We start from the raw sequence: 26,196 nt of genomic DNA, 5'->3' as shown, positions 1-26,196 counted from the left end.
CAAGCACTCTGCCAAAGATGGGGAGTGCCGGACGTGGATATCATGGCATCGAGACTCAACAAGAAACTAGACAGGTTCATATCCCGCTCAAGGGATCCGATGGCCTGCGGAACCGATGCGTTGGTTTGCCCTTGGCATCAGTTCAAACTTCTTTATGCGTTTCCCCCGCTCCAGTTACTACCCCGCCTGCTGCGCAGGATCCGGGTGGAACACATACCAGTCATCCTGGTAGCTCCAGCATGGCCCAGAAGGGCATGGTACTCACTCATCCTAAAGATGGTAGTGGGAGACCCTTGGACTCTTCCTCTACGGCCAGACCTGCTATCGCAAGGTCCGATCCTCCACCCTGCCTTACGGCATCTAAATTTGACGGCCTGGAAGCTGAATCCCTGATTCTCAGGGGTAGAGGTCTGTCTCAGAAAGTAGTCTCTACCCTAATCAGAGCCAGGAAACCGGTCTCTAGGGTGATTTATTACAGGGTCTGGAAGGCCTATGTAGGCTGGTGTGAGTCCAAGCGATGGCTTTTCTCGCAAAATTACCATCGATAGAGTATTAAGTTTTCTCCAGCTAGGAGTGGATAAAGGATTGGCATTAAGCACAATCAAAGGACAGATTTCTGCTCTGTCAGTGTGGTTTCAGCGGCCGCTGGCCACCCACTCGCTGGTTAAGACCTTCCTTCAAGGGGTCTTACGTATTAGACCTCCAGTTAAATCCCCGCTTTGTCCGTGGGATTTAAATCTTGTTCTGTCAAGTTTACAGAAACAACCGTTTGAGCCGTTGGCTGAAATTCCTTTGGTTCTACTGACAAGGAAGTTAGTATTTTTGGTTGCCATAGTTTCCGCAAGAAGAGTTTCGGAGCTAGCGGCCTTATCCTGTAAGGAACCATATCTTGTTTTTCATAAGGACAGGGTCGTTCTCCGCCCTCATCCTTCCTTCCTACCGAAGGTCATATCCAGTTTTCATTTGAACCAGGATTTGGTATTACCATCCTTCTTCCCTAAACCTACTTCCAGAAAGGAAGGGTTGCTGCATACCTTGGATATTGTCAGGGCCATGAAGGCCTATCTTAAAGCTACAAAGAAGATCCGGAAAACAGATGTGCTGTTCATTCTACCGGAGGGGCCCAAGAAGGGGCAGGCAGCTGCAAAGTCCACCATTTCTAGGTGGATTAAGCAATTAATCACTCAGGCCTACGGCTTGAAAGGGTTGCCTCCTCCAGTATCATTAAAGGCTCATTCTACTAGAGCCATGGGCGCCTCCTGGGCAGCACACCACCAGATCTCTATGGCTCAAGTTTGCAAGGCGGCAACCCGGTCTTCTGTCCACACGTTTACAAAATTCTACAAGTTGGACGTAAGAAGGAATACTGATACTGCCTTCGGGCAGGCAGTGCTGCAGGCTGCAGTTTGAGACCCTCGGATTCCGGGGGCTCCTCTTTTTTGAGTTAAATTTAAAATTTAAAATTATTTTTCTCAACTAAGTTGGATTTATTATGATTTGAGTATATCTCTAAATTAAATCCTTTTGTCTTGGAGATGTTCTCCCTCCCCTCATTGTAAGCATTGCTTTGGGACATCCCATATAGTAATGAATGCCGCTCTGTGTCCCGTGATGTACGATAAAGAAAAAGAGATTTTTAATACAGCTTACCTGTAAAATCTTTTTCTTGGAGTACATCACGGGACACAGAGCTCCCACCCCTCTTTTTTGAGGACCATTTTGGGAGGCATACTGCTTGCTACAAAACTGAGGTACTCCTCCTATGGGAGGGGGTTATATAGGGAGGGGCATTTCCTGTTTGAGATTGCCAGTGTCTACACCTGAAGGTACTCCATATAACCCATATAGTAATGAATGCCGCTCTGTGTCCCGTGATGTACTCCAAGAAAAAGATTTTACAGGTAAGCTGTATTAAAAATCTCTTTTTTTTCAAGTACTCGCCGATACCGAATATCGATATTTAAAAAAAAGTGTGTCCCCAAATGCAGCCATGTCCCCCCACAAATGCAGCCATGTCTCCCCCCATAGCCAGCCATGTCTCCCCCCATAGCCAGCCATGTCTTCCCCCCCCCATATGCAGCCATGTCTTCCCCCCCCCATATGCAGCCATGTCTTCCCCCCCCCCATATGCAGCCATGTCTCCCCCCCCCCATATGCAGCCATGTCTCCCCCCCCCCCATATGCAGCCATGTCTCCCCCCCCATATGCAGCCATGTCTTCCCCCCCCCCATATGCAGCCATGTCTCCCCCCCCCATATGCAGCCATGTCTCCCCCCCCATATGCAGCCATGTCTCCCCCCCCCCATATGCAGCCATGTCTCCCCCCCCCATATGCAGCCATGTCTCCCCCCCCCATATGCAGCCATGTCTCCCCCCCCCATATGCAGCCATGTCTCCCCCACCCATATGCAGCCATGTCTCCCCCCCCCCCCATATGCAGCCATGTCTCCCCCCCCCATATGCAGCCATGTCTCCCCCCCCATATGCAGCCATGTCTCCCCCACCCATATGCAGCCATGGTCTCCCCCCATATGCAGCCATAGTCTCCCCCCCCCCATATGCAGCCATAGTCTCCCCCCCCCCATATGCAGCCATAGTCTCCCCCCCCCCCATATGCAGCCATAGTCTCCCCCCCCCATATGCAGCCATTGTCTCCCCCCCCCATATGCAGCCATTGTCTCCCCCCCCATATGCAGCCATTGTCTCCCCCCCCATATGCAGCCATTGTCTCCCCCCCCCATATGCAGCCATTGTCTCCCCCCCATATGCAGCCATTGTCTCCCCCCCATATGCAGCCATTGTCTCCCCCCCATATGCAGCCATTGTCTCCCCCCATATGCAGCCATTGTCTCCCCCCATATGCAGCCATGTCCCCCCTTACCTGCATCCCGCTGCCGCCGACTGGTTAATACGCGCGGGGAACATTACAGCTTTGAATAGCTGTAATGATTTGCGCCGTGCTGCGTATAGACACTCCCCCTTGCTCGGGATTGGACAGTTCACCCGAGCAAGGGGGAGTGTCTATACGTGGCGCGAATCATTACAGCTATTCAAATGAAAGCTGTAATGTTCCCCGCGCGTATTAACCAGTCGGCGGCAGCGGGGATGCGGCGTAACGGCGGCGGCTGGGGGGAGTATTCTATTTCGGTATCGGGGGTATTTGCGGGAGTACGAGTACTCCCGCAAATACTCGGAATTGGTCCCGATACCGATACTAGTATCGGTATCGGGACAACCCTACTTCCTACTCAATGCATTTAACCTATTTCTGATATAATTATACCCATATTCCTATCAGAAATAGGTTAAATGCATTGAGTAGGATGTGTGTCTGATATTCCGTGCATAATTTCCATAAAGAACAATAATTATACCCACATTCTTATCAAAAATAGGTTAACTATGTTCCTAGGTATGTTTATCTATGATATTCCACCCATAATCCTCATGTAGAAAAAGGAATATGGGTATAATTATTGTTCTTTATGGGAATTATGCACGGAATATCATAGACACACATCCTACTCAATGCATTTAACCTATGATATTCCGTGCATAATTCCCATAAAGAACAATAATTATACCCATATTCCTTTTTCTACATGAGGATTATGGGTGGAATATCATAGATAAACATACCTAGGAACATAGTTAACCTATTTTTGATAGGAATGTGGGTATAATTATTGTTCATTATGGGTGGAATATCGTAGATACACATCCTACTTCATGCATTTTACCCGTTTCTAAAAGGAATATGGGTAGAATTCTTGTTCTTCAATGGGATGATGGGCGGAATACCATGTTTACACCTAACAAGGAACATATTTATCCAATTTCTGATAAGAATTTGTACATAGTAAAATTTTCTATATGGGGATTATGGGTGGAAAATTATAGATAAACATTCCTAGGTCACATTATTATATGTTCCTGACACAATTTAATTATAGCAGTGGCAATCCTCCATCCCTGATATACTGCATGTTGAACAACAGAAAAGAGATAGGAATGGGACTTTGTGTGAGGCATGTCACTGAATGGATACCTTATTCATTGATTTATTAATTACAAATCACGTTCTAAAAAGTGTCAATCTGTGGTAAAGGACACAATTTTCTATGATACACTTGTACGAGTATACAGCTATGATAAAAAATAAAATACAACATGACTAGTAGTACAGTTACATAAAAACACTCATCCATTCATAATAGTTCAATAAATATAAGCAATTGCTCATGCTGAGCCAAACTTGGGCAACAGTTCCATGTATACTCAACGCACATTTCATGGCTCATGCCAATCATCAGGAGTAAAATGCTCTGAAATTAAAATCAGTAATATCAATAAATATAGGATACCCTTTAAAACGGAGAACAATTGCAAAAAAAAGTCTATAAAAAAACGTACAATGTGGCCCAGTGGTGACGCCCAGCCACGGGAAGACAGGGGACAGAGATGATGATCTCCCCTGGGGCTGAGATAAGGAATCACATCCAGACCAGAGGTAGCAGCCAGATGAAGACCATGTGAATCTGGTGTATGCGTAAAGGGGTTGTAAAGGTACATTTTTTTTTCCCCCTAAATAGCTTCCTTTACCTTAGTGCAGTCCTCCTTCACTTACCTCATTCTTCGATTTTGCTTTTAAAATGTCCTTATTTCTTCTGAGAAATCCTCACTTCCTGTTCTTCTGTCTGTAACTACACACAGTAATGCAAGGCTTTCTCCCTGGTGTGGAGAAAGCCTCTTGAGGGGGGAGGGGGTGAGCAGGCAAGTCAGGACACTATCTACTTTGCAGATAGAGAAAGGAGCTGTGTGTTAGCCTCTTGAGGGGGGAGTGCCAGGACGCCCACTAACACACAGCTCCTTTCTCTATCTGCAAAGTAGATAGTGTCCTGACTTGCCTGCTCACCCCCTTCCCCCTGTGTTAGGAATGGAAGGATGGCACATCATTTGATGGAAATGAAAATTATCCACCTACAGAGGGCTGAATTCAAAGACACCCCGAAGATCAAAGTGAAAAAATTATGCAGCAAGCTAGTCCATTTTACTGAAATTTCATTGCAACAACTCAAAATGGTCCTCAGTAGTTTGTATAGCCCCCAAGTGCTTGTATGCATGCCTGACAACATCAGGGCATGCTCCTGAAGAGACGACGGATGGTGTCCTGGGGTATTTCCTCCCAGATCTGGACCAGAGCATCACTGAACTCCTGAACAGACCGAGATGCAACCTGGCGGCATCGGATGGACCGAAACATAATGTTCCAGAGGTGTTCTTCATCCTCCAGGAACTGACTGCATGCTCTCGCCACATGATGCCGGGCATTGTCGTGCACCAGGAGGAACCCAGGACCTACTGCACCAGCGTAGGGTCTGACAATGGGTCCAAGGATTTCATCCCGATACCTAATGGCAGTTAGGGTGCCATTGTGTAGCCTGTAGAGGTCTGTGCGTCCCTCCATGGATATGCCTCCCCAGCCCATCACTGACCCAGCACCAAACCGGTCACGCTAAACGATGTTACAGGCAGCATAAAGTTCTGCGCGGCTTCTCCAGACCCTTTCACGTCTGTCACATATGCTCAGGGTGAACCTGCTCTCATCTGTGAAAAGCATGGGGCACCAGTGGCAGACCTGACAATTCTGGTGTTCAATGGAAAATGCTAATCGAGCTCCACAGTGTCCGGCAGTGAGCACAGAGCACACTAGAGGACGTCGGGCCCTCAGGCCACCCCCATGAAGTCTGTTTCTGATTGTTTGGTCAGAGACATTCACACCAGTGGATTGCTGGAGGTCATTTTGTAGGGCTCTGGCAGTGCTCATCCTGTTCCTCCTTGCACAAAGGAGCAGATACCGGTCCTGCTGATGGGTTAAAGACCTTCTACGGCTCTTTCCAGCTCTCCTAGAGTAGCTGCCGGTCTCCTGGAATCTCCTCCATGCTCTTGAGACTGTGCTGGGAGACTCTGGGGTAGCTGACTGTGGTAATATTTATAATATGGGGAGCTGACTCAGACGACTGTGGTAATATTCATAATATATTATAAGGGACAGTGGTTGGCGTTATTTTAAGTCCACTCCTCACAGGCTCGCATGTCCCCCTTTAATAGCCTGTCTGACTGTCATCTGCAAGGACTCTGGGGTAGCTGACTGTGGTAATATTGATAATATGGTTAGCTGACTCAGACTGTGGTAATATTCATAATATATTATAAGGGACAATGGTTGGCATTTTAGGTCCACCCCTCACATGCCCCCCTTTAATAGACTGACAGTCAGACGGGCTATTAAAGAGGGGAATGTGAGGAGTGGACTTAAAATACTGGCAACCACTGTCCCTTATAATATGTTATGAATATTACCACAGTCTGAGTCAGCTACCCCAGACTCTGGTAATATTTATAATATGGGTAACTGACTCAGACTGTGGTAATATTCATAATAAGGGACAGTGGTTGCCAGTATTTTAAGTCCACTCCTCGGCTCACATGCCCCCCTTTAATAGCCTGACTGTCATCTGCAAGGTCTGAGCCTGGAGTAGCTGACTGGTGTTCATAATATATGTACTTACTAGTTAATAGTAAGGCACAATGAAGGAAGCTCACCCACTGCATTTTGGAATCATTGGATCATGCTGCTGGTGTGCACACTCACTGCTGTGCTGTGTGTGTTTCGTTTCCTGGCCAAGAAACGTGGTGGTACCGCCCACGCCCAGGCATCATCGACATCCAGCGGCGCTGCGCCGCATCACGCTCTCTGATGACTGATGTCAGTTCCGATATCCGCCATTTGCGTACCACGCTGGTTCCGTGAAATCCGGCGAGGAGATCAGAAAATCGTGGTAATCCAGCCTGGAGATCGCGCGTGGGGGTGAATGGCGATCTTATAACGATTAATCGTGCAGCTCTAAACACATATTGATGTGCCATCCTGGAGGCGTGGACTGCCTGTGCAACCTTTATAGGGTCCAAGTATTGCCTTGAGCTACCAGTAGTGACACTGACCCTAGCCAAATGCAAAACTAGTGAAAAACAGTCAGAAAAGATGAGTAGGGAAAAAAAATGTCAGACACCTCCACCTGAAAAAAACATTCCTGTTTTGGAGGTGGTCTCATTGTTGCCCATCTAGTGCACTTGTTGTTAATCAGTTTCTAGCTGCTTTGCTGTTAATTGAAATTAACAACCCCCTCTGTATACACCCCTCCCCCTCTGCTACTTACCTGACCAGATCAATATCCCAGGAGTTCTGATTCAAAAGTGTTCCTTTTTTTTTTTGGAGCAGTGCATTTAGTATGATAAGCATGAATATTGTTTAAAATACAAAAAGAGAGAGAAATGTTCAATACCACAGAAAGTATTCTATAAAGTTATAGTTGATGAGGTTTTATAAATCCTTGAACATGCAAAGTCCATTTTGTGCTATTCAGTCCTGTGCAAATTTGACTGGACTTTTGCGCAGTCATGTCATAGTCAAATAAATGTATATCATTTTTTCACACAAATAGAGCTTTCGTTTGTTGATATTTGATCACCACTGTGTTTTTTTATTTTTATTATTATCTAAAAAAATAAATGCGGCAGCATTTCATTCTTGGACCCAGGCAGCACAATGTCTTGGGCCAGCTCTGCTTGGCATCCTACTGTGATGCCTATCCTAGGAGATATTTACATTACATGCAGCCGTGCCGTTCCTTCCAGTGCCGTAATCGGCATCTCCCGATGCGCATTATGCCTTTATCTTGCAGGGTGTGGATAAAATAAAAAATAAAAGTCCAGCGGTTTACAACTGCTTTAAAGAGGAGCTCCAGGATCCTTCTGAAAAAAAATTAAAGTCAGCAGCTACAAATACTGTAGCTGCTGACTTTCAAATATTAGGGCACATCCCACGCTGTCCTCACCCAAACTGATTTTTCAATCAGCTACCAGGGACTGGCACCGATATCTCGGTTAAGGGAAAATTGGCAGTGAAGCCTTTTAGCTTCACAGCTGGTTCCCTACTGCGCATGCACGAGGTGTTTTGTGAATGGCCCTGTGGCGGGTAAAATTTCTGGATGAGCTCACCATGGCGAAGCCAGCCAGAAGTGGGAGCGGGTTCGAGTTGCCGAAAATCAAATATTTCTACCCGGATTATTTGATGATTTTTGCCCCGTGCTCCCATGGCTTTTTTTTGCACAGGCTCCTACAGGAAGAGGTGCCCAGCAGACACTGAGGGCACTCGAACCCTGGACAACTTTACAGAGTGGAAGAGACCACTAAAGAAGAAAGAGTCTGTCTGGCAGTCCGCTCTGGCCAGCAGTGCCCCGTCAGTGTTCAGGTGTCAGTAAAGAATTGGATGACAGCGCATTGGATCAGGCTGGGTTCACACTACTACACTACTTTCATCCTACTTTGCTCTGCTACATTGGTCCTACATTTATCCTACATTGGTCCTACATCCATCCTACTTTCATGAACAGGATACTACTTTGGTCCGACTTCAATGATATTCAATGGGCCTGAAGTAGGATCAATGTAGGACCAAAAGTAGTACAGGGAGCATTTTCAAAGTCGGACCGACTTGTGTAGGACGCTACAAGACACTCTCATAGGGAAACATTGAACACAGAGCAAAGTAGGATGAAAGTAGTGTAGTAGTGTGAACCCAGCCTCAGGGATGGAAAGTGTATGATCGGTCTGATCAGCATGCATGTTTTTTTATCACACAGACAGCTGAATCAGCTACATCCACAGTACTTGTCTGAGTGGGAACAGACCCAGAATCGGCTACATCCACAGTACTAGGCTGGGTAAGAAAAACACTGATATGAGGAGGGGGGAGGGGAGAGGGGAGAGGGGAGAGGGGGCAAGTCTTAGGATTCTTTGCTATCACCTCTGTGTTGTTGTGATAATCAGGAGTCAGGGCCAGTGCCAGCACAACACACATTGTCCTGCATATGAGCAAGAATAGTGTGTCCCCTCTACATGTCCTCCTGTCACTCTGCCTGCCCCCCTATATATACACACACCTATGTGTGTTTGAGCTTTCATTTGGGGTGCACAACCTAATGCAACAGGCTGTGCACACCTATGAAGTGGACATTGGGTCTCTGAACCGCTTGACAAGCATTAGACCGCTGGTGCCTGATCAACATGGAACAGTGCAGAGAAGGAAGGTAAGTGCTCTTAAGCCCAGGGGTTAAATAGTCCTGTTCCTTCCGATGGCCCCCACAGAATATACAGGAATGGGTGAACAGCCTTAGGGCTCTATTACACATGTGGTGCCCTCTGAAGAGTAATCCGCTTTTATACTGCTATTCAGAGGGTATTTGACAGGCAGGGAGGTGTTACTTCACCTCCTCACAACCTGTTTAAACCCCACAGCATTGCCCCGCATTTAATGCATTGTACATGGATGCGGGAAGCACCCCGTTCACTTGGATGGGCCTCATTCGGCAGGCATTATAGCTCACTGAACCCAACAGTGCAGACATGTTTTGCCGCACTGTGATGCAAAGAATTTTGGCTGTGGCAGGTGTGCATCCCCCCTCTGCTGCCTTTTCAGCTTAAGGGGAATGGTTGGGTAGCAGTTAAAACACAGCTCAACGTCAAATTTTTACTGTCCCCAACCACAAGTGTAAATGGAGTCGCAGTGCACTCGGAAGAGTGATCCATAGTGGATCACGTTTTAGAGGTATTTGACAGGTGGTGAAGAAGCGTTATGTTGTCTCCTCACCACCTGTTTTTAACCCCTAATACCCCCATACCACTGTACTGTAACCATGTGCAATGCTCACGGTTGCAACGCAGTCCCATTCAGGGGAATGGGTTGTGTTAAGCAAGCGCTGTGCCATGCACCACTAAAATGTTCAGGTTTGGCTTGAAGAAAATGTGGCAAACCTAGAGCAGGGTACCTGTCAAAACCAGGTGGCAAATGTGGCAGCAGAGGGGGGAGGCAAATAAGCAGAGCTTCTTCTTTTTGGGTGGAGTTCTGCTTTATTCCAGCCTGTGTGCCCTGCTGACCACTCAGTATGTAAGGGGTTCATTTATCTAAGATACCTGTTCTGCTGCAGCAGCTCTGCTTGTTTTGCCTCCTATCTCACAGGATCACAGTACAGAGCCTTTTCACAGATAACAAGAAGGGGAATAGGAAGTCCATCAAACAGCAAAAAACTGGGTATCCATTCCCAAACCTGTATGGTCTTTCAGGACCTCACGTGACTCGCTGTCACATGACATACTCGGGTCTGCTCGGCGCTTTTATATGATGTCACCACTTGTGGTAAAGAACCCGGAGTAAAGATGGCTCCTGCAGAATAGTGTATGTTGTTTTGCCCTCAGTAAAGATGGTGGGTGACTTCCGGGCGATATTGTGTCTGGAGTAAGTTTGTACCTCCCACTGCCTGTCATGGCGTCTTCCCTGAGCGGAATGTTCTCCGGTCAGCCGCCCGGTCCTCCTCCTCCTATGCAGCCGGGGGGCGCCTCCGGGCTCCTGTCCACTCCGCCTGGGGCGAAGAACCCCGGGAACAGCACGCTGGTGGACGAGCTGGAGTCCTCATTCGAGGTATGGTGGAGGGGTGAGAAGAATACCTGTGTATGCAATAATAGGGTGTTCAATGGCTGGACTGTATTACCTGAGACAGTGTACAGGGCCCCCTTCCTCACCTCTCCGGCCGTGATCTCTAAAACACAGACACTTAACCTCTTGCCTTCCGGGACAATGCTGTAATTTTTCAGGATTTTTTCCACTAAAAAAAAAAAAATACGTAGAACCCCCTAAACATTATATATGTTCTCAAAGCCCTGAAGAATAAAATGGTGGTTGCATTTTTTTTTTTTGGTCGCACGATATTTGTGCAGCCACTTATCAAATGCAAATTTTAAGGAAAATATACACTTGGATGCATTTTAGCGCACACACACAAACACAATATAATACCCAATTTTTGGTAAAAAAAATATAAATATACATATAAAAATTGAGGTTGTGTGATGTAATGCCAAACATGAAGATTTAAAATGTCACATGCCTGAAATGGTGACAAATTACAACACAAAATCATCTGTGAGCCCTGGTTCACACTGGGCTGCGGGAGTGAAGCAGTGCGAGTTCAGCTGACCTCGCACGATTTCACTCCCGCCGGCAGTCCCGATTTCGGCCACGATTTAAGAGACATCTGTGCAGGTTTCTGCACAGATGTCAATGTAATTCGCGGCCAGAAATCGCAAAAAGTAGTACAGGAACTACTTTTTGAAATCGGTGCAGCACCGCAAATGCGGCGTCGCACCGATTAGGATGGGGTCATTGCCGTCAAATGCCGCCGATTTGAGATGCGATTTTCACATGTGAAAGCGTCCCCTACATTCTCACAAAGGAGCACGTAGACGCACATATGACGATATGGTTCTGGCTATCGAGATGGTTCCTGTAAGGACTGCGCAGGCGCAATCCTTGCCAACGGAAATCACCGAACCTCCAGGGCGACGTGGAATTTGAGGTAAGTGGCCAGTCGGCCTCGCTTCGCTCGGACGGCTCGCTTGGCCTCCTGGCTCTTTTTTGGGGAAATCTCCGAACCTCGGCCGGCATCCAGGCTCATTCCTTAACATCCCTGTGGATTGGAGGATGTTTAAAAAAAGAGCCAGGAGGCCAAGCGAGCCGTCTGAGCGAAGCGAGGCCGACTGGCCACTTACCTCAAATTCCACGTCGCCCTGGAGGTTCGGTGATTTCCGTCGGCAAGGATTGCGCCTGCGCAGTCCTTACAGGAACCATCTCGATAGCCAGAACCATATCGTCAGATCACTGGGCCTATGTGCTTCTACGTGCTCCTTTGTAAGAATGGAGGGGATAGGGGACGCTTTTACATTTTGTATTTATTTTATTTAAATTAGATGTTTTTTATTTTTTGTCATTCAACTTTGTTATCACAAGGGATGAACAACATCCCTTGTGATGGCTTGGGCAGTGACAGGTCCCCGCAAATCGCCGTCACTGTACGTCGGCTCGTCCCCGCAAATCGCCGTCACTGTACGTCGGCTCGTCCCCGCAAATCGCCGTCACTGTACGTCGGCTCGTCCCCGCAAATCGCCGTCACTGTACGTCGGCTCGTCCCCGCAAATCGCCGTCACTGTACGTCGGCTCGTCCCCGCAAATCGCCGTCACTGTACGTCGGCTCGTCCCTGCAAATCGCCGTCATTGTACCGCAGAGGTGATCAAATACCACCAAAAGGAAGCTCTATTTGTGGGGAAAACATTTTGTTTGGGTATAACGTTGCATTACCGCGCTATTGTTCGAAACGACGCAGTGCCGTATCGCAAAAATGGCCTGGTCATTAACGACTACTCTACCGCCTGCCATCAAATGACGGTGGGATGAAGAGCCTCTTGTTCTGGGAAGACGTCATATCACGTTGCGTCTTCCAGAGCCACTAGGGGGCGCCCGCCGGGTCACTGGTGACCCGATGCGCGTGCCCGGCAGCTGCGATTGCCCAGTAACTGAGCAGTTTACACACAAAGATCCACGTCCTGTCAGGGAGAGGAGACCGATGGTGTGTCCCTTGTACATAGGGACACCGATCGGTCACCTCCCACAGTAAGAATCACTCCCTAGGGAACACATTAACCCCTTGATCGCCCCCTAGTGTTAACATTTTTCCTGATAGTCATATTTATACAGTAATCAATGCATTTTTATAGCAGGGATCGCTGTATAAATGTGAATGGTCCCAAAAATGTGTCCGCCGTAATATCGCAGTCACAATAAAAATCGCTGATCACCACCATTACTAGTAAAAAAAACTATTTGAGGTCTTTTTGACTCCAGATCTCATTTAAAGGCCTTTAATGCCTTTTTAGATGCATTTTTGCATTACAATTTAGCCACCCAAAATTTATTTTAGACTTCTTTCCCTTTAAAATGCACTGGCCAATACCTTTTATTTAGTATGCTTTTAAAACACTCCCGTTTTTTCTCCGTGTGTTTTTTTTTCCGTATCCCATTTAATATCATCTAACAAGGAGCAGAATTTAGGGAAGTTGGCTCTTGTTTTTCCCTTGTGGTTCTTATTTCTGTGATTTATACTGAATCGAATTGACCAGTGGTCGCTGTTTCCCAAGTAAATGTATATACAATAAGAAAGTAAGGTCAGAACATATTGGCCCCATGAAGGATGATGAAGGGAATTTGGTTACAGAAGACAGAGAAGGCAAGTTTTTACCACTTAAGACCCGGACCTTTATGCAGGTAAATGACCTGGCCAGTTTTTGCGATTCGGCACTGCGTCGCTTTAACTGACAATTGCGCGGTCGTGCGACGTGGCTCCCAAACAAAGTTGGCGTCCTTTTTTTCCCCACAAATAGAGCTTTCTTTTGGTGGTATTTGATCACCTCTGCGTTTGTTTGCGTTTATAAACAAAAATAGAGCAACAATTAAAAAAATAAATAAATAAATAAATATCCCCAAAAAATATATAAAAAAACTTTTTCCCTCAGTTTTGGCCGATATGTATTCTTCTACATATTTTTGGGGAAAGGGGAAAAAAAAAAGTTGTACAAAAGTTATAGCGTTTACAAAATGGGGGATAGTTTTATGGCATTAATATATTTTTTTTTGTTTTTTACTAGTAATGATGGCGATCAGCTCTTCTTCTTTTTTTTTTTTTTTTTTTTTTTTATTCTTCCCATGACTACGACATTAAGGCGGACACATCGGACACTTTTGACACATTTTTGGGACCATTGTCATTTTCACAGCGAAAAGTGCTATAAAAATGAACTGATTACTGTGAAAATTACAATGGCAGTGATGGGGTTAACCACTAGGGGGCACTGTAGGGGTTGACCTCATGTGTGTTTCTTACTGTAGGGGGGCGTGGCTGTACGTGTGACATCACTGATCGTCGTTCCCTATGACAGGGAACAGACGATCACTGACACTGCAACAGAGAAGAACGGGGAAGGTTTGTTTACACTCACCTCTCCCCGTTCTTCAGCTCCTGTGACCTGATCGCGGGACACCGGTGGCGATCGGGTCCGCAGTCACGGAGCTTCGGACCGGGTCGCGAGTGCGCCACCGGTTTTAGAAACCAAGTGAATGGATTGTTTGGTTTGCCATTCTATCACATGGTTTTGGTACAGTTCAGAGAGATTGCGCGGAAATTATACAAACAGATTGTAACTTCGATGGCCACTCTAGGGTTAAGGTTAGGTGGTAAAAGTTTAAGGGAGTGATAATTTTAAAGCATATGTAAAGGTTTGTCTAAAAAAAAAAAATATGTCATACTTGCCTCCTCTGTGCGCACTCCTGTGTCCTGCCGCTGTGTCTATTGACAGACAGCAGGACTTGGCCCTGGCTCCCGCGTCATTGGATTTTGACAGCAGCAGGAGCCAATGGCTGCGCCATCAATCTATCCAATCAGGACCTGAGACATCAGCTGGAAAGACTGGGTTCAGGTAAGTAAAAGAGAGGCTGCTGCATCACAGGAGGTTTTTTAACCTTAATGCATCATTAAAGTGAAAAACCTTGAGGGTTTACAACCCCTTTAAGTATTTAGGTAAGTGTTTGTCTTGAATATTTTTTAGAGGTGTAGTTAGTGCAAGGGTCTGGGGTTATGTTGAAGTTTTGGGTATATTAGTAAGTTAATTTTAAACTTTAGTTGTTTCATTTTTTTCCTGCTTAATGTATTTTTCTTCTTCCAGGCCTGCTTTGCTTCTCTTGTGAGCCAGGACTATGTGAATGGGACTGATCAGGAGGAGATTCGTACTGGTAAGAGCCACCAGGAAAAGCTAAAGAATATGGGTGTTCCTTTGCTAGGACGTAGGCAGATATTGCAGCCCAGCATTCTTGGTATTTGGGTTTAATAACTTCCATTTACACTAAACATTGTACACATGTACATTTTAGTACACACATTTGCATGCGTATGCTGTTAAATATGGTCTGAGCACAGGTAAACGCAGCTCAAGATTACATACTGTGTACATGAGCCCATGGCGTACCATACAGCTTCCTATGAAACCTTTTCGCTGCCAGGCCCTGCGCTCCACTTAATCTCAGCTGGCCGAACCATTTTTGGAATTTTTCCTCTGCCTTTTTATGTTTCACTTATAGCTTTCAGAGTTTGTAAAAGACCCCCAAACCATATATTTTTTTGAAAGCACAGGACCAGTAGAACAAAAAAGGTGCTACTGATTTTTAAGATCTTATATTTGCGCAAATGTTTATCAAAACAATATTTTTGCTAAAAATACACTAAAATCATTATTGGCAGATAAAAACTGCAAATTTTACAAAATTCCTACCAAATTCCTTCTAAATTTAGAAGCTTAACCTGTATTGAGCTAATAAATAACAAATATTTGTAACTTTTAAGTTGCGCCTTTTTGCGAAATGGTAAAACGCAAAAGTGTAAATATCCAAATTTCTCTACAACCCTGAAGTTTTTTTTTTCCCCCTTACAGCTTTAAGTATTTGTAAAAGACCCCTCCAAACCATATATTTTCTGAAAGCACATGACCTCTAGAATAACAGCAAGGTGCTACTGATTTTTAAGGCCCTGCAGTATTTGCGCAAATGTTTATCAAGTAATATTTTTATTAAAAATTGGAGGAACGTTCAGCTCTTCATAATGTCACTGTTGTGCCACAGTTCTTCGTTCCATGGTATATCTAATGCCTTGGAAAATGTGTTTTGTAGTCACTTTTCATAATAAACAGAAGCCTTTTTCTAATGTGTTTTCTGCCCAAGCCATCCCAATGTGCTCATCTCCCACTTAGCTAGTCCATGGTAACCTTCTTTCTACACCTTAGTTTAAAATTTAAAAAAATGCATTCTGAGCCCATCACTTCCTGTATCACGTGACAATGCAGGAAACTTCTTATTCCATCATACATTGCCTTCCTGCCTCGCAGAATAGGACATGTTTTACTTCTGTGGACCACACCACACCTCCCTCATTACTATAAAATCCAGAACTTTAAATGGAGGCCTCCATCCACCCATGTTAAGTTTCTGTATTTACTCCAGCTTGGCAGGGAAATTTTTAGGGGAGCTAGGGTCTCTCAGGGCACCTGGGTGACATTTATGCTCCTTGTACCTTTTATTCTTATGAGGCTCTGGTACTACCGGACTTGTGTGGAGTAATGGGCTCCTAATATGGGGGGGGGGGGCTACTACTTCCTTTAATGTGGCCATACACTGTATAATCTCCTAAATTGTAGTGCAAGGGCCCACCTGATTTGATATGGATTGTTCATGTGGGATTTCCTATTACATAGTTTTGGTAAATCTAAAGGAAATTGTACAGAGATTGTTCAATTAGATTGCATAGTGTATGGGCAGTAAATGAGAGGGAGACAATCGGCTGTCAATGTTCTTGTACACCAGGTCCACCTCAAGGGGGGGGGGGGGGGTGTAAACAAACCAAATGCACTTTCAGGCCCCTTTCACAAAGTGTAGTGGGAGAGTATGTTTTTTGGTGTGCTTTTTCACAACAAGCATAGGTCAGTCTATTGCTTTAAATGGGCTGCTCTATACACATCAGATGCAGCAAAGAGGCTCATGGTGTATTTTGGCTCATTGCGGTTTGCAGATTTTTTTTTTTAACACGCGGCTTTCGGTGCCGTTAACAATTAAGTGCAACTAGTTAATTGAATGTGTTTAAAGGTGGCCATACACTGTGAAATCTGAGCAAGAAGGTAAGTTGCAAAATAATCAGTAGAGGAAGACCCTAACTATATATTCAGGGAAGAATGGTGTTCATGGACAATGTCTGCATGTAACCACAGAGGGGAGGGGCAGGAGCAATCCCCTGGAGGGGGAGGGCACTGTGTGTATTCTGTTCCAAAAAACATTTTGGCTTCACACACTCCGGTGAAGACCTTTTAGCCCTGGTTCACATTGCAGCGATTTGACATGCCATATAGGCGTTTGTTCTTGGCAATGGCACCATCCGAATCGGATGTGACGCCGATTCCCATAAGTAGTTTCTGTACTACTTTTGGCGACTTCGGGGTGTGATTTCAATAGACATCTGTGCAGAAACCCGCACAGGCCTCTGAAATCGCCCCTGAAGTCAGGACTGACGTGCGAGACTGAAATTGTGCGAGTTCGGCTGAACTTGCATGATTTAATTCCTGCTGTCGGTGTGAACCTAGGCTTAATCCCCTCTTTGACCTCTTCTATTTTCTTTTGGATTTAAATCTGGTTCTATCAATTTTTTTCAAAGACCTTCTTTTGAAACAATCCACGTTACCCCATTGGAGGATCTCACTAGTAAGGTGGCCTTTTTGGTGGTCATTACCTCTGTAACGGCACCCCAAATGGCACAGGGGTTAAAGCCGTTTAGGATATTCCATTCCCGAACCCAAGACAGCTATCGACACTCCACAATCCGGCGAACACGACCCATATGAATCCCCCCCCCCCCCCCCCATTAACGGGACACACAGCTCTGTTTGAGGTTCAAAACAGGGAATGAATCTTTATTGCAAGCACATGGTAACACATTTCTCTTCAAAATACATCCCTCTCACCCTTGGGAAACAGGGTGGGTTAAATTGTCCAATGACAATGGTGATACTGGTCAGGTGTGTTCAAACTTCTCCTTCAGTAAACTGTCTTAGCGGGGGGGGGGGGTTGCTGGAGTGATCCCCCCTTTCCTCACAGCAAGAAACTTAAACATCCCATAATAGGCAGCCAGACTGTCTACCAAGCTCCAATCAACATCTCAACAGTAGCAGACTTCATTACCACAATAGACATTAGAATGCAATCAAACCCCACCCCATCACAGCAAGCTTATAGTGCACAACAGCCAACACACAATATATACAATGTATACCACATTGAATCTGACTAGCACAGATCATAGTGGAGTTCTCATTCACCCTGTGCCCCCATTAGAGACACAGGGTGATCTACACAAAAGAGGCATCGGGAAAGCTGAAACAGGAGTATCTCATATTTTCTAAGAGCTTCTGGATTACACGGGCCCTCCTGTTACAACCTCCATCAGGCATGTTTGAGTTGGTGGCCCTTTCTTGCAAAGAACAATGTCTTATCTGACATAAGGACCCATACCTTGATTCCTTTCCATGTGGTAGTCTCTTCCTTTTAATCTGTGAAGATGTTGTCCTCCCTTCCCTATTCCCTGCCCCTAAGCACACCAGAGATTTCACTTCATTATCTGGATGCGGCTAGGGGAGTTAAGTTTTTATCTTGCTGCAACATTTTCTTTTCGAAAATCTGATTTCCCTTTTGTCCTCTCTGAAGGTTCCAAAAAGGGACATACTGCTTCCTTTGCCACCATAGCTAGATAGCCAAGGGTTTATGCCCTTAAAGTGGAATAAAACTCACTATATTTATAAAACTCTCTAAGGGTCCTTAAGTCTGTGAAGGGTCCCGTGCCAGCATCTTTTCCCCGGTGCTTTCTGGTTGCTTGTCTTCAGGCATCTTCATTGGCTGGCAGAGGATGACGTAACTACTAAGCAGGAATGCAGGCACATGGGGACCTATTATCAGGACCCAGATCTGTTGGCGTTTATTGGGCTATTCAGCATCAAGCATCCATTTAACTGATCTCCAGGCCATCATCTTTTTTTCTGTTCATACTTTCTCAAAGTTTTACCAGGTGGCCCTCCAGTCCTCATTTGACAGCTTGAAGCACCTTGAGGCCGAAGCTTGCATCAGTAGAGTTTTTACTTTTGGGTGGTCTGCCTTGGTTTGCTATGTTGCCCAACCCTCATTTATTTGCTTGGGGATATCCGATTGTCTATGACTACAGATCCTGTGTCTTGTTCTGTATGATAAAGATACGATAAAGATAATTGGACTTTTGACTTGCCTGTAAATCCCATAGTTTATAATATATAACCGGACACAGGTTCCTCCCCTCTGTCTTCTGTTTTTATTGATTTGCTACAAAACTGGAGTCTCACAGAGTGGGTTCAGTTATGAGAGTACACTGGGGGGCTTTCCCAGCAAAGCTTTGCTAGTGTCCACTAGGGGTGTTGAAAATGATCGCCGCATCGATGCATCGCGATTATGCCTGTCCCGATTCGGCATCGATGCGGGTATGCAGCCTAATCGATTATGAATGACGTCATTCTAGCTCCTCCCCCTCGCCCGCACAGCAGCGTCTTTTCCGGTCATGACAGACCAGTGACCGGCTGGCTGCGCCTGGTGCCGTTCCCCTTATTAGAGGATGTAGCCTAATAAGTATTCTGCCCGGCCCCTCACCCATGCTCTCCCCCTTCTCAGGATGTGTGCCTGTGTGGAGTGACACGGGTCATCTCCCCGATGGGCTGGCGCAGATCACTGCACGGAGCTGTGAGACAGATTACTGCAGCTGTCTTATCACACGTGGGATAAGGAATAGCGTCGGCTTCAGAAAACAAGCTGTGAGGAGGGGGGATGGTAGGAGTGCTCCGGAGGTGAGATAAGTCTGTCAGTCTGCTTAATTTATGTGAGGGGTGAGTGCAGAGAAGTGGCATATCCCCCCCCATCCAGTGTATACTGTCTGTGTGCCTAACACATTGGGGGCTGAAAAATAAAATGTTTCACCAGTGCTAATGAATTGATGTAAACTGAACACCAACTGGGAAAAGTGACATGCTAAACAAAACTCCTGTGATACCTTAGGATCTTTTTGATCATTCCTATTACCTATAAACATGTACTGGTCCAGTCCCTCCATGGGTTTTATCAAATAAACTTTGTTTTTCTTTATTACTGTCACTAATTGATTGACTTCATTCTGGTCTTAACCCATTGAGCGCTGACTTACATTGGGGGCTGCACAGTGCACACTCTTTTTCCGTCTAATTTCTTCCAAAGATTTCCCTATCACTTCTCCCCTCTGGAAACATGCAGTGATCTGCAAGCAGTATATTATTTCTTACTGATTGGAATGTCTTCCCTTTTCTTTTTTTTGCACTGATGTTGACCTGTTTACTATCCAAGTTGCTGCCAAAAGACTAAAGGGTATTATTTTTTCCTTTAATATAAAAAATATATCATATTTACCTGCTGACCGTCTCTTGTACCATGTCTGCAGTCCCTGACCGTCTCTTGTACCATGTCTGCAGTCCCTGACCGTCTCTTGTACCATGTCTGCAGTCCCTGACCGTCTCTTGTACCATGTCTGCAGTCCCTGACCGTCTCCTGTAGCATGTCTGCAGTCCCTGACCGTCTCTTGTACCATGTCTGCAGTCCCTGACCGTCTCTTGTACCGTGTCTGCAGTCCCTGACCATCTCTTGAACCATGTCTGCAGTCCCTGACCGTCTCCTGTAGCATGTCTGCAGTCCCTGACCGTCTCTTGTACCATGTCTGCAGTCCCTGACCGTCTCTTGTACCGTGTCTGCAGTCCCTGACCATCTCTTGTAGCATGTCTGCAGTCCCTGACCGTCTCCTGTAGCATGTCTGCAGTCTCTGACCGTCTCCTGTACCATGTCTGCAGTCCCTGACCGTCTCTTGTACCGTGTCTGCAGTCCCTGACCATCTCTTGTAGCATGTCTGCAGTCCCTGACCGTCTCCTGTAGCATGTCTGCAGTCTCTGACCGTCTCCTGTAGCATGTCTGCAGTCCCTGACCGTCTCTTGTACCATGTCTGCAGTCCCTGACCGTCTCCTGTAGCATGTCTGCAGTCCCTGACCATCTCCTGTAGCATGTCTGCAGTCTCTGACCGTCTCCTGTAGCATGTCTGCAGTCTCTGACCGTCTCCTGTAGCATGTCTGCAGTCTCTGACCGTCTCCTGTAGCATGTCTGCAGTCTCTGATCATCTCCTTTAGTATTTTGGGGGGAGAGCCATGCGCACTTGCGCTGCAATCGTGATGCATCGTGATGCATCGCGGAATCGAATCGAATCGAATCGTGGACTTGATAATCGTATCGAATCGTGAGACCGGTGAAGATGCGCAGCCCTAGTGTCCACTCACCTGAAGGTAGTGGCATATAATCCATGGTCTATGACTATTAATCCTGTGTTCTGTACTGTCTTGTAAGATGGTATTTACTGGTAAGTCAAAGTTCCCATTTTTCAGTGTTTCAGACATATCATGTGACCACTTCTTCAAGTCCTCTTCTGTTCTGGCACAACTGCTGCAGCTGGCAGAAGACGACCCCTTTTCTCCCTCTCGACAATGGACTGAGTAATGAATGCCAGTGGATGACTTCACTGACCTATTCAATTTATCGGCTCTCTCCATTATATAGAGGGCCCGGAGCTTTGCAGTCACATGCACATCCAAAAAAAGTATTTACACAACGGTTTGTAATAAATGCATACAGGGCCACGAGGGAATATTTAAATGTGAGTTTATTAGCATTTTCTTCTACTTTTAAATTGTAAGTGAATGTAAAGCTGTTGGTGCCATTTGTAAAACGTGGATTACTATTTTTATCTTCCAGGTGTTGATCAATGCATTCAGAAGTTCCTGGATGTCGCCAGGCAAACAGAATGTTTTTTCCTGCAAAAGAGATTACAGCTTTCTGTACAAAAGCCAGAACAAGTTATTAAAGAGGTAAAAATACTTTTTGTGAGGGATGGAAATCTGAGTAGAGAATATCTAGGGGAAAAAAAATCAGTTAATCAGCCTAAAATAGAAGAGGAGGGGGGGCTTATCACGGAACGTCCCTTTAAGGATGAAGTTCCACTTTAAGAATATGTGAAGAATTCTATGGACTATTGACACCAGAAAGTTGACCAGCCATCTAAGGTGTCAGTTTGTCAGTTGTGAATGTTCTCTGACTGCAAGCATGATCTCTGTGCATGTGCACTATGATTCCTGCCACCCATTGCCCTTTTTCTAGAATGAGATTTGATGATCACTGTAAATCAAGTCCATCTGATAAGCCAGGTCCAGTCTTCACCTTTTATCTGTAGGCATGTGTAGTGATATAGTTGTTACCTAAATAATAATTATTTAGGTATTAGTATGAGGATGTGAGTAATTTCCCGATTCTTCCAGAGAGAAGCACTTTATTGACTTCCAGTACAGAACAAAGTCCATAAGATACTTGCAACAGATGACAAAATCCAACAGAGTAAATATGACAAAGAGTAGTAGCCTTCGGAGTCCCATTTTTTTTTTTTTTCTAGACCTGTGCCTTCATAATTAAAAAAGAATGTCAGGACTGAACGCCAGTTTATATCCCCTTTACACCGAAGGGCTGAGCAATTTGATTGGTAGTTTCCATTAGGCCTTTGATCTGCTTCTGTCTTTCAGAGTGACAGATAAAGACCCCTAGCCGTAAACGGCTGCAGTCATAAACCGCCCTAATTTGCAGGCTTGAGGAAAAGAAGATTGGGACAGCCGCACTCTTAATCCTGGTTTATTAAAAGTTGATCACAAAACAACATGCCACGGCCAAAAAAACTGAAAAAAGCTGACGTTTCACACTATGACTCAGTGCTTATTCATAGCTAATATACAATCTGACACACAGAAAATATATACTCTCTACCAAACTAATTTGCATTCTTGCATATTCACATTAACATAGCACAGAGTCATTATCTGTCCCCTTTGATATGTGGAGTAAATATTGTTTGGCCACTATCCCCTTTGATCAACAAGTCCCCTTTGAAATGCGTAATTAGATTAACTGATACACAACATTAACACCCTTTTGATGTGTAACATGGATTTGTCCTGGAATGCCTGCATGTGATACATATACACTATGCTATACATATAACACAATATATAAAATACATATACAGTGCCTTGCGAAAGTATTCGGCCCCCTTGAACTTTACAACCTTTTGCCACATTTCAGGCTTCAAACATAAAGATATAAAACTGTAAAAAAAAAATTAAGAATCAACAACAAGTGGGACACAATCATGAAGTGGAACGAAATTTATTGGATATTTCAAACTTAAACAAATAAAAAACTGCAAAATTGGGCGTGCAAAATTTTTCAGCCCCTTTACTTTCAGTGCAGCAAACTCTCTCCAGAAGTTCAGTGAGGATCTCTGAATGATCCAATGTTGACCTAAATGACTAATGATGATAAATAGAATCCACCTGTGTGTAATCAAGTCTCTCCGTATAAATGCACCTGCACTGTGATGGTCTCAGGCCCCGTACACACGACAGAGGAACTCGACGTGCTTGGCACGTCGAGTTCCTCGTCGAGTTTTGGGATGAAGCCGCCGAGGAGCTCGGCGGGCCGCCTTCTCCCATAGAACAACGAGAAAATAGAGAACATGTTCTCTATTTTCTCGACGAGCTCCTCGGCGGCTCCATCGAGCCAAAAGTGTACACACGACAGAGATTCTCGGCAGAATCCGGGTTTTGACCGAGTTTCTCGGTGAATTCTGCCGAGAAACTCTGTCGTGTGTACGAGGCCTCAGAGGTCCGTTTAAAGCGCAGAGAGCATCATGAAGAACAAGGAACACACCAGGCAGGTCCGAGATACTGTTGTGGAGAAGTTTAAAGCTGGATTTGGGTACAAAAAGATTTCCCAAGCTTTAAACATCCCAAGGAGCACTGTGCAAGCGATAATATTGAAATGGAAGGAGTATCAGACCACTGCAAATCTACAAAGACCTGGCCGTCCCTCTAAACTTTCAGCTCATACAAGGAGAAGACTGATCAGAGATGCAGCCAAGAGGCCCATGATCACTCTGGATGAACTGCAGAGATCTACAGCTGAGGTGGGAGACTCTGTCCATAGGACAACAATCGGTCGTATACTGCACAAATCTGGCCTTTATAGAAGAGTGGCAAGAAGAAAGCCATTTCTTAAAGATATCCATAAAAAGTGTCGTTTAAAGTTTGCCACAAGCCACCTGGGAGTCACACCAAACATGTGGAAGAAGGTGCTCTGGTCAGATGAAACCAAAATCGAACTTTTTGGCAACAGTGCAAAACGTTATGTTTGGCGTAAAAGCAACACAGCTCATCACCCTGAACACACCATCCCCACTGTCAAACATGGTGGTGGCAGCATCATGGTTTGAGCCTGCTTTTCTTCAGCAGGGACAGGGAAGATGGTTAAAATTGATGGGAAGATGGATGGAGCCAAATACAGGACCATTCTGGAAGAAAACCTGATGGAGTCTGCAAAAGACCCGAGACTGGGACGGAGATTTGTCTTCCAACAAGACAATGATCCAAAACATAAAGCAAAATCTACAATGGAATGGTTCACAAATAAACATATCCAGGTGTTAGAATGGCCAAGTCAAAGTCCAGACCTGAATCCAATCGAGAATCTGTGGAAAGAACTGAAAACTGCTGTTCAAACGCTCTCCATCCAACCTTACTGAGCTTGAGCTGTTTTGCAAGGAGGAATGGGCAAAAATTTCAGTCTCTTGATGTTCAAAACTGATAGAGACATTCCCCAAGCGACTTACAGCTGTAATCGCAGCAAAAGGTGGCGCTACAAAGTATTAACTTAAGGGGGCTGAATAATTTTGCACGCCCAATTTTTCAGTTTTTTATTTGTTAAAGTTTGAAATATCCAATAAATTTAGTTCCACTTCATGATTGTGTCCTACTTGTTGATTCTTCAAAAAAAAATGACAGTTTTATATCTTTATGTTTGAAGCCTGAAATGTGGCAAAAGGTTGCAAAGTTCAAGGGGGCCGAATACTTTCGCAAGGCACTATATATTAATATTACAACAGCATGGACTTCAGGAGGAGAGGCAGCAGTATAGACACTTAAAGGGGTTGTAAAGGTAAATGTTTTTTCACCTTAATACATCCTATGCATTAAGGTGAAAAAACATCCGACCGTACCGCTCGCATGAAGGTGGAAAGCTCTTGCGGGGAAGGAGCCGAGACAGCCACTGAGGGACCCCAGAAGACCAGGTTCGGGGACACTTTGTGCAAAACGAGCTGCACAGTGAAGGTAAGTATAACATGTGTTTTTATTTTTTTTTTGTTTTTTTTACTGATCCTTTAAGCCTGATCTTTTAAAATCTATGTTGGCACCAAGAATATAGGTAATTCTTATTACAGATATTCTAGTTGACTTTTTAGTATTTATTTTAAAGGTGTATGCATAAATTACAGTACACACATGGGCACATCATGAGATCAGTGGGCCCGTGTGCAAGATCAAAAGTGGGCCCTAGGGTTGGAGGGACGAAAATTTAAATTGTGCTTAATATTGGGCATGGCTTAAGGGAATGGGGGGTGTAGTTGGAGTCTGGGATGACTTTTATAGTGCAGAATGTGGTAATGTTAAATAGGGAATGTATGGCCGTATAGTATGTGCAGGAGAGGGGTGCAGGAGAGGTGTGCGGAGTGTATGGCGCTGGATGGTATGTGCAGGGAGGGTAGTGCGAATCGTATGGTGGTCACGAGAGGAAGTGAGCAGCGTCACAGGAGGTGGGCAGTGTTGAAGGACAGAGGAGAATCTCTCCAGCATCAGGCAGCGGCAGGTGGTGGGGCTTTTGTAGTCTGTTAGACACGGTGAGCGTTGGGGGGGCGGCAAAGAGTTGCTCATAAGCCGAGGGTGCAGGGTCACCACAGGGATGGCGGCTGTCAGGAGGTGAAGTGTTTCAGGCAGGTGTCCTGCGCAGGGTGGGCATTCTATGTTGATTACCAGCCATCCAAATGCAGGCTGCGCTCCCTGCTGCTCAAATGAGGAGCACTTATCATTTATGATTAGGCGAACCAGTCCCACCATCCCTCTGGGACCAGCCTCCCCCTGCTCCCTGTGCTGTTGGGTGTGCAGGGGATCCCTCTACACAGCCCCCCCCCCCCCCAAGGGCCTGTGTGCACATGTTGCACCCATGGATGATACGCCACTGCGTATGCATATCTATATATTTTCCAATTCTACAACTGTTTCCAGAACTGAATGACTTCATGTCTTAAACTTCATCCCTTTTTTATGGCAGGATGTGACAGAACTGAGAAGTGAGCTACAGAGAAAGGAAGGACTCATCCAGAAGCACCTAACTAAACTCCGCACCTGGCAGCAGGTTCTTGAAGACATTAATGGGGGCCAAAAGAAGACAAATGAGATGACCCAGGGGCCCCTTGCTTACCTGGAGCAAGCTTCAGCCAACATCCCTGCTCCAATGAAGCAGACATGACATCAGTGTATGGTGGAGCTCACTCTGGTCCTTTTTCTACACAAGGTGTTCATTAGGGACTAGAAAATGTTTTCTCCCTTTTTTATTTTTTTTCTGTATATTATAAGCTTAAGTATGTTTACACTGTTTTTGATTAAATAAACGATAATGGTATTTTTATACTGCA

The 26,196-nt window shown here is 45.3% G+C and overlaps 1 protein-coding gene across 1 annotated transcript; it reads left to right on the top strand.

Annotated features, from left to right (window-relative positions):
- Window positions 1-10,286: 10,286 nt before the first annotated feature.
- Window positions 10,287-26,196, top strand: MED28 (mediator complex subunit 28). Its single transcript, XM_040335204.1, has 4 exons — window positions 10,287-10,540; window positions 14,672-14,738; window positions 21,381-21,493; window positions 25,833-26,196. Exons 1-4 carry the CDS (start codon window positions 10,385-10,387, stop codon window positions 26,028-26,030), a joined length of 534 nt encoding a protein of 177 aa, XP_040191138.1. The 5' UTR covers window positions 10,287-10,384; the 3' UTR covers window positions 26,031-26,196.

This window comes from Rana temporaria, chromosome 1, assembly GCF_905171775.1.
Source record: "Rana temporaria chromosome 1, aRanTem1.1, whole genome shotgun sequence".
NCBI classification, from domain to species: domain Eukaryota; kingdom Metazoa; phylum Chordata; class Amphibia; order Anura; family Ranidae; genus Rana; species Rana temporaria.
This window is presented reverse-complemented; position numbering and strand designations above follow the sequence as displayed.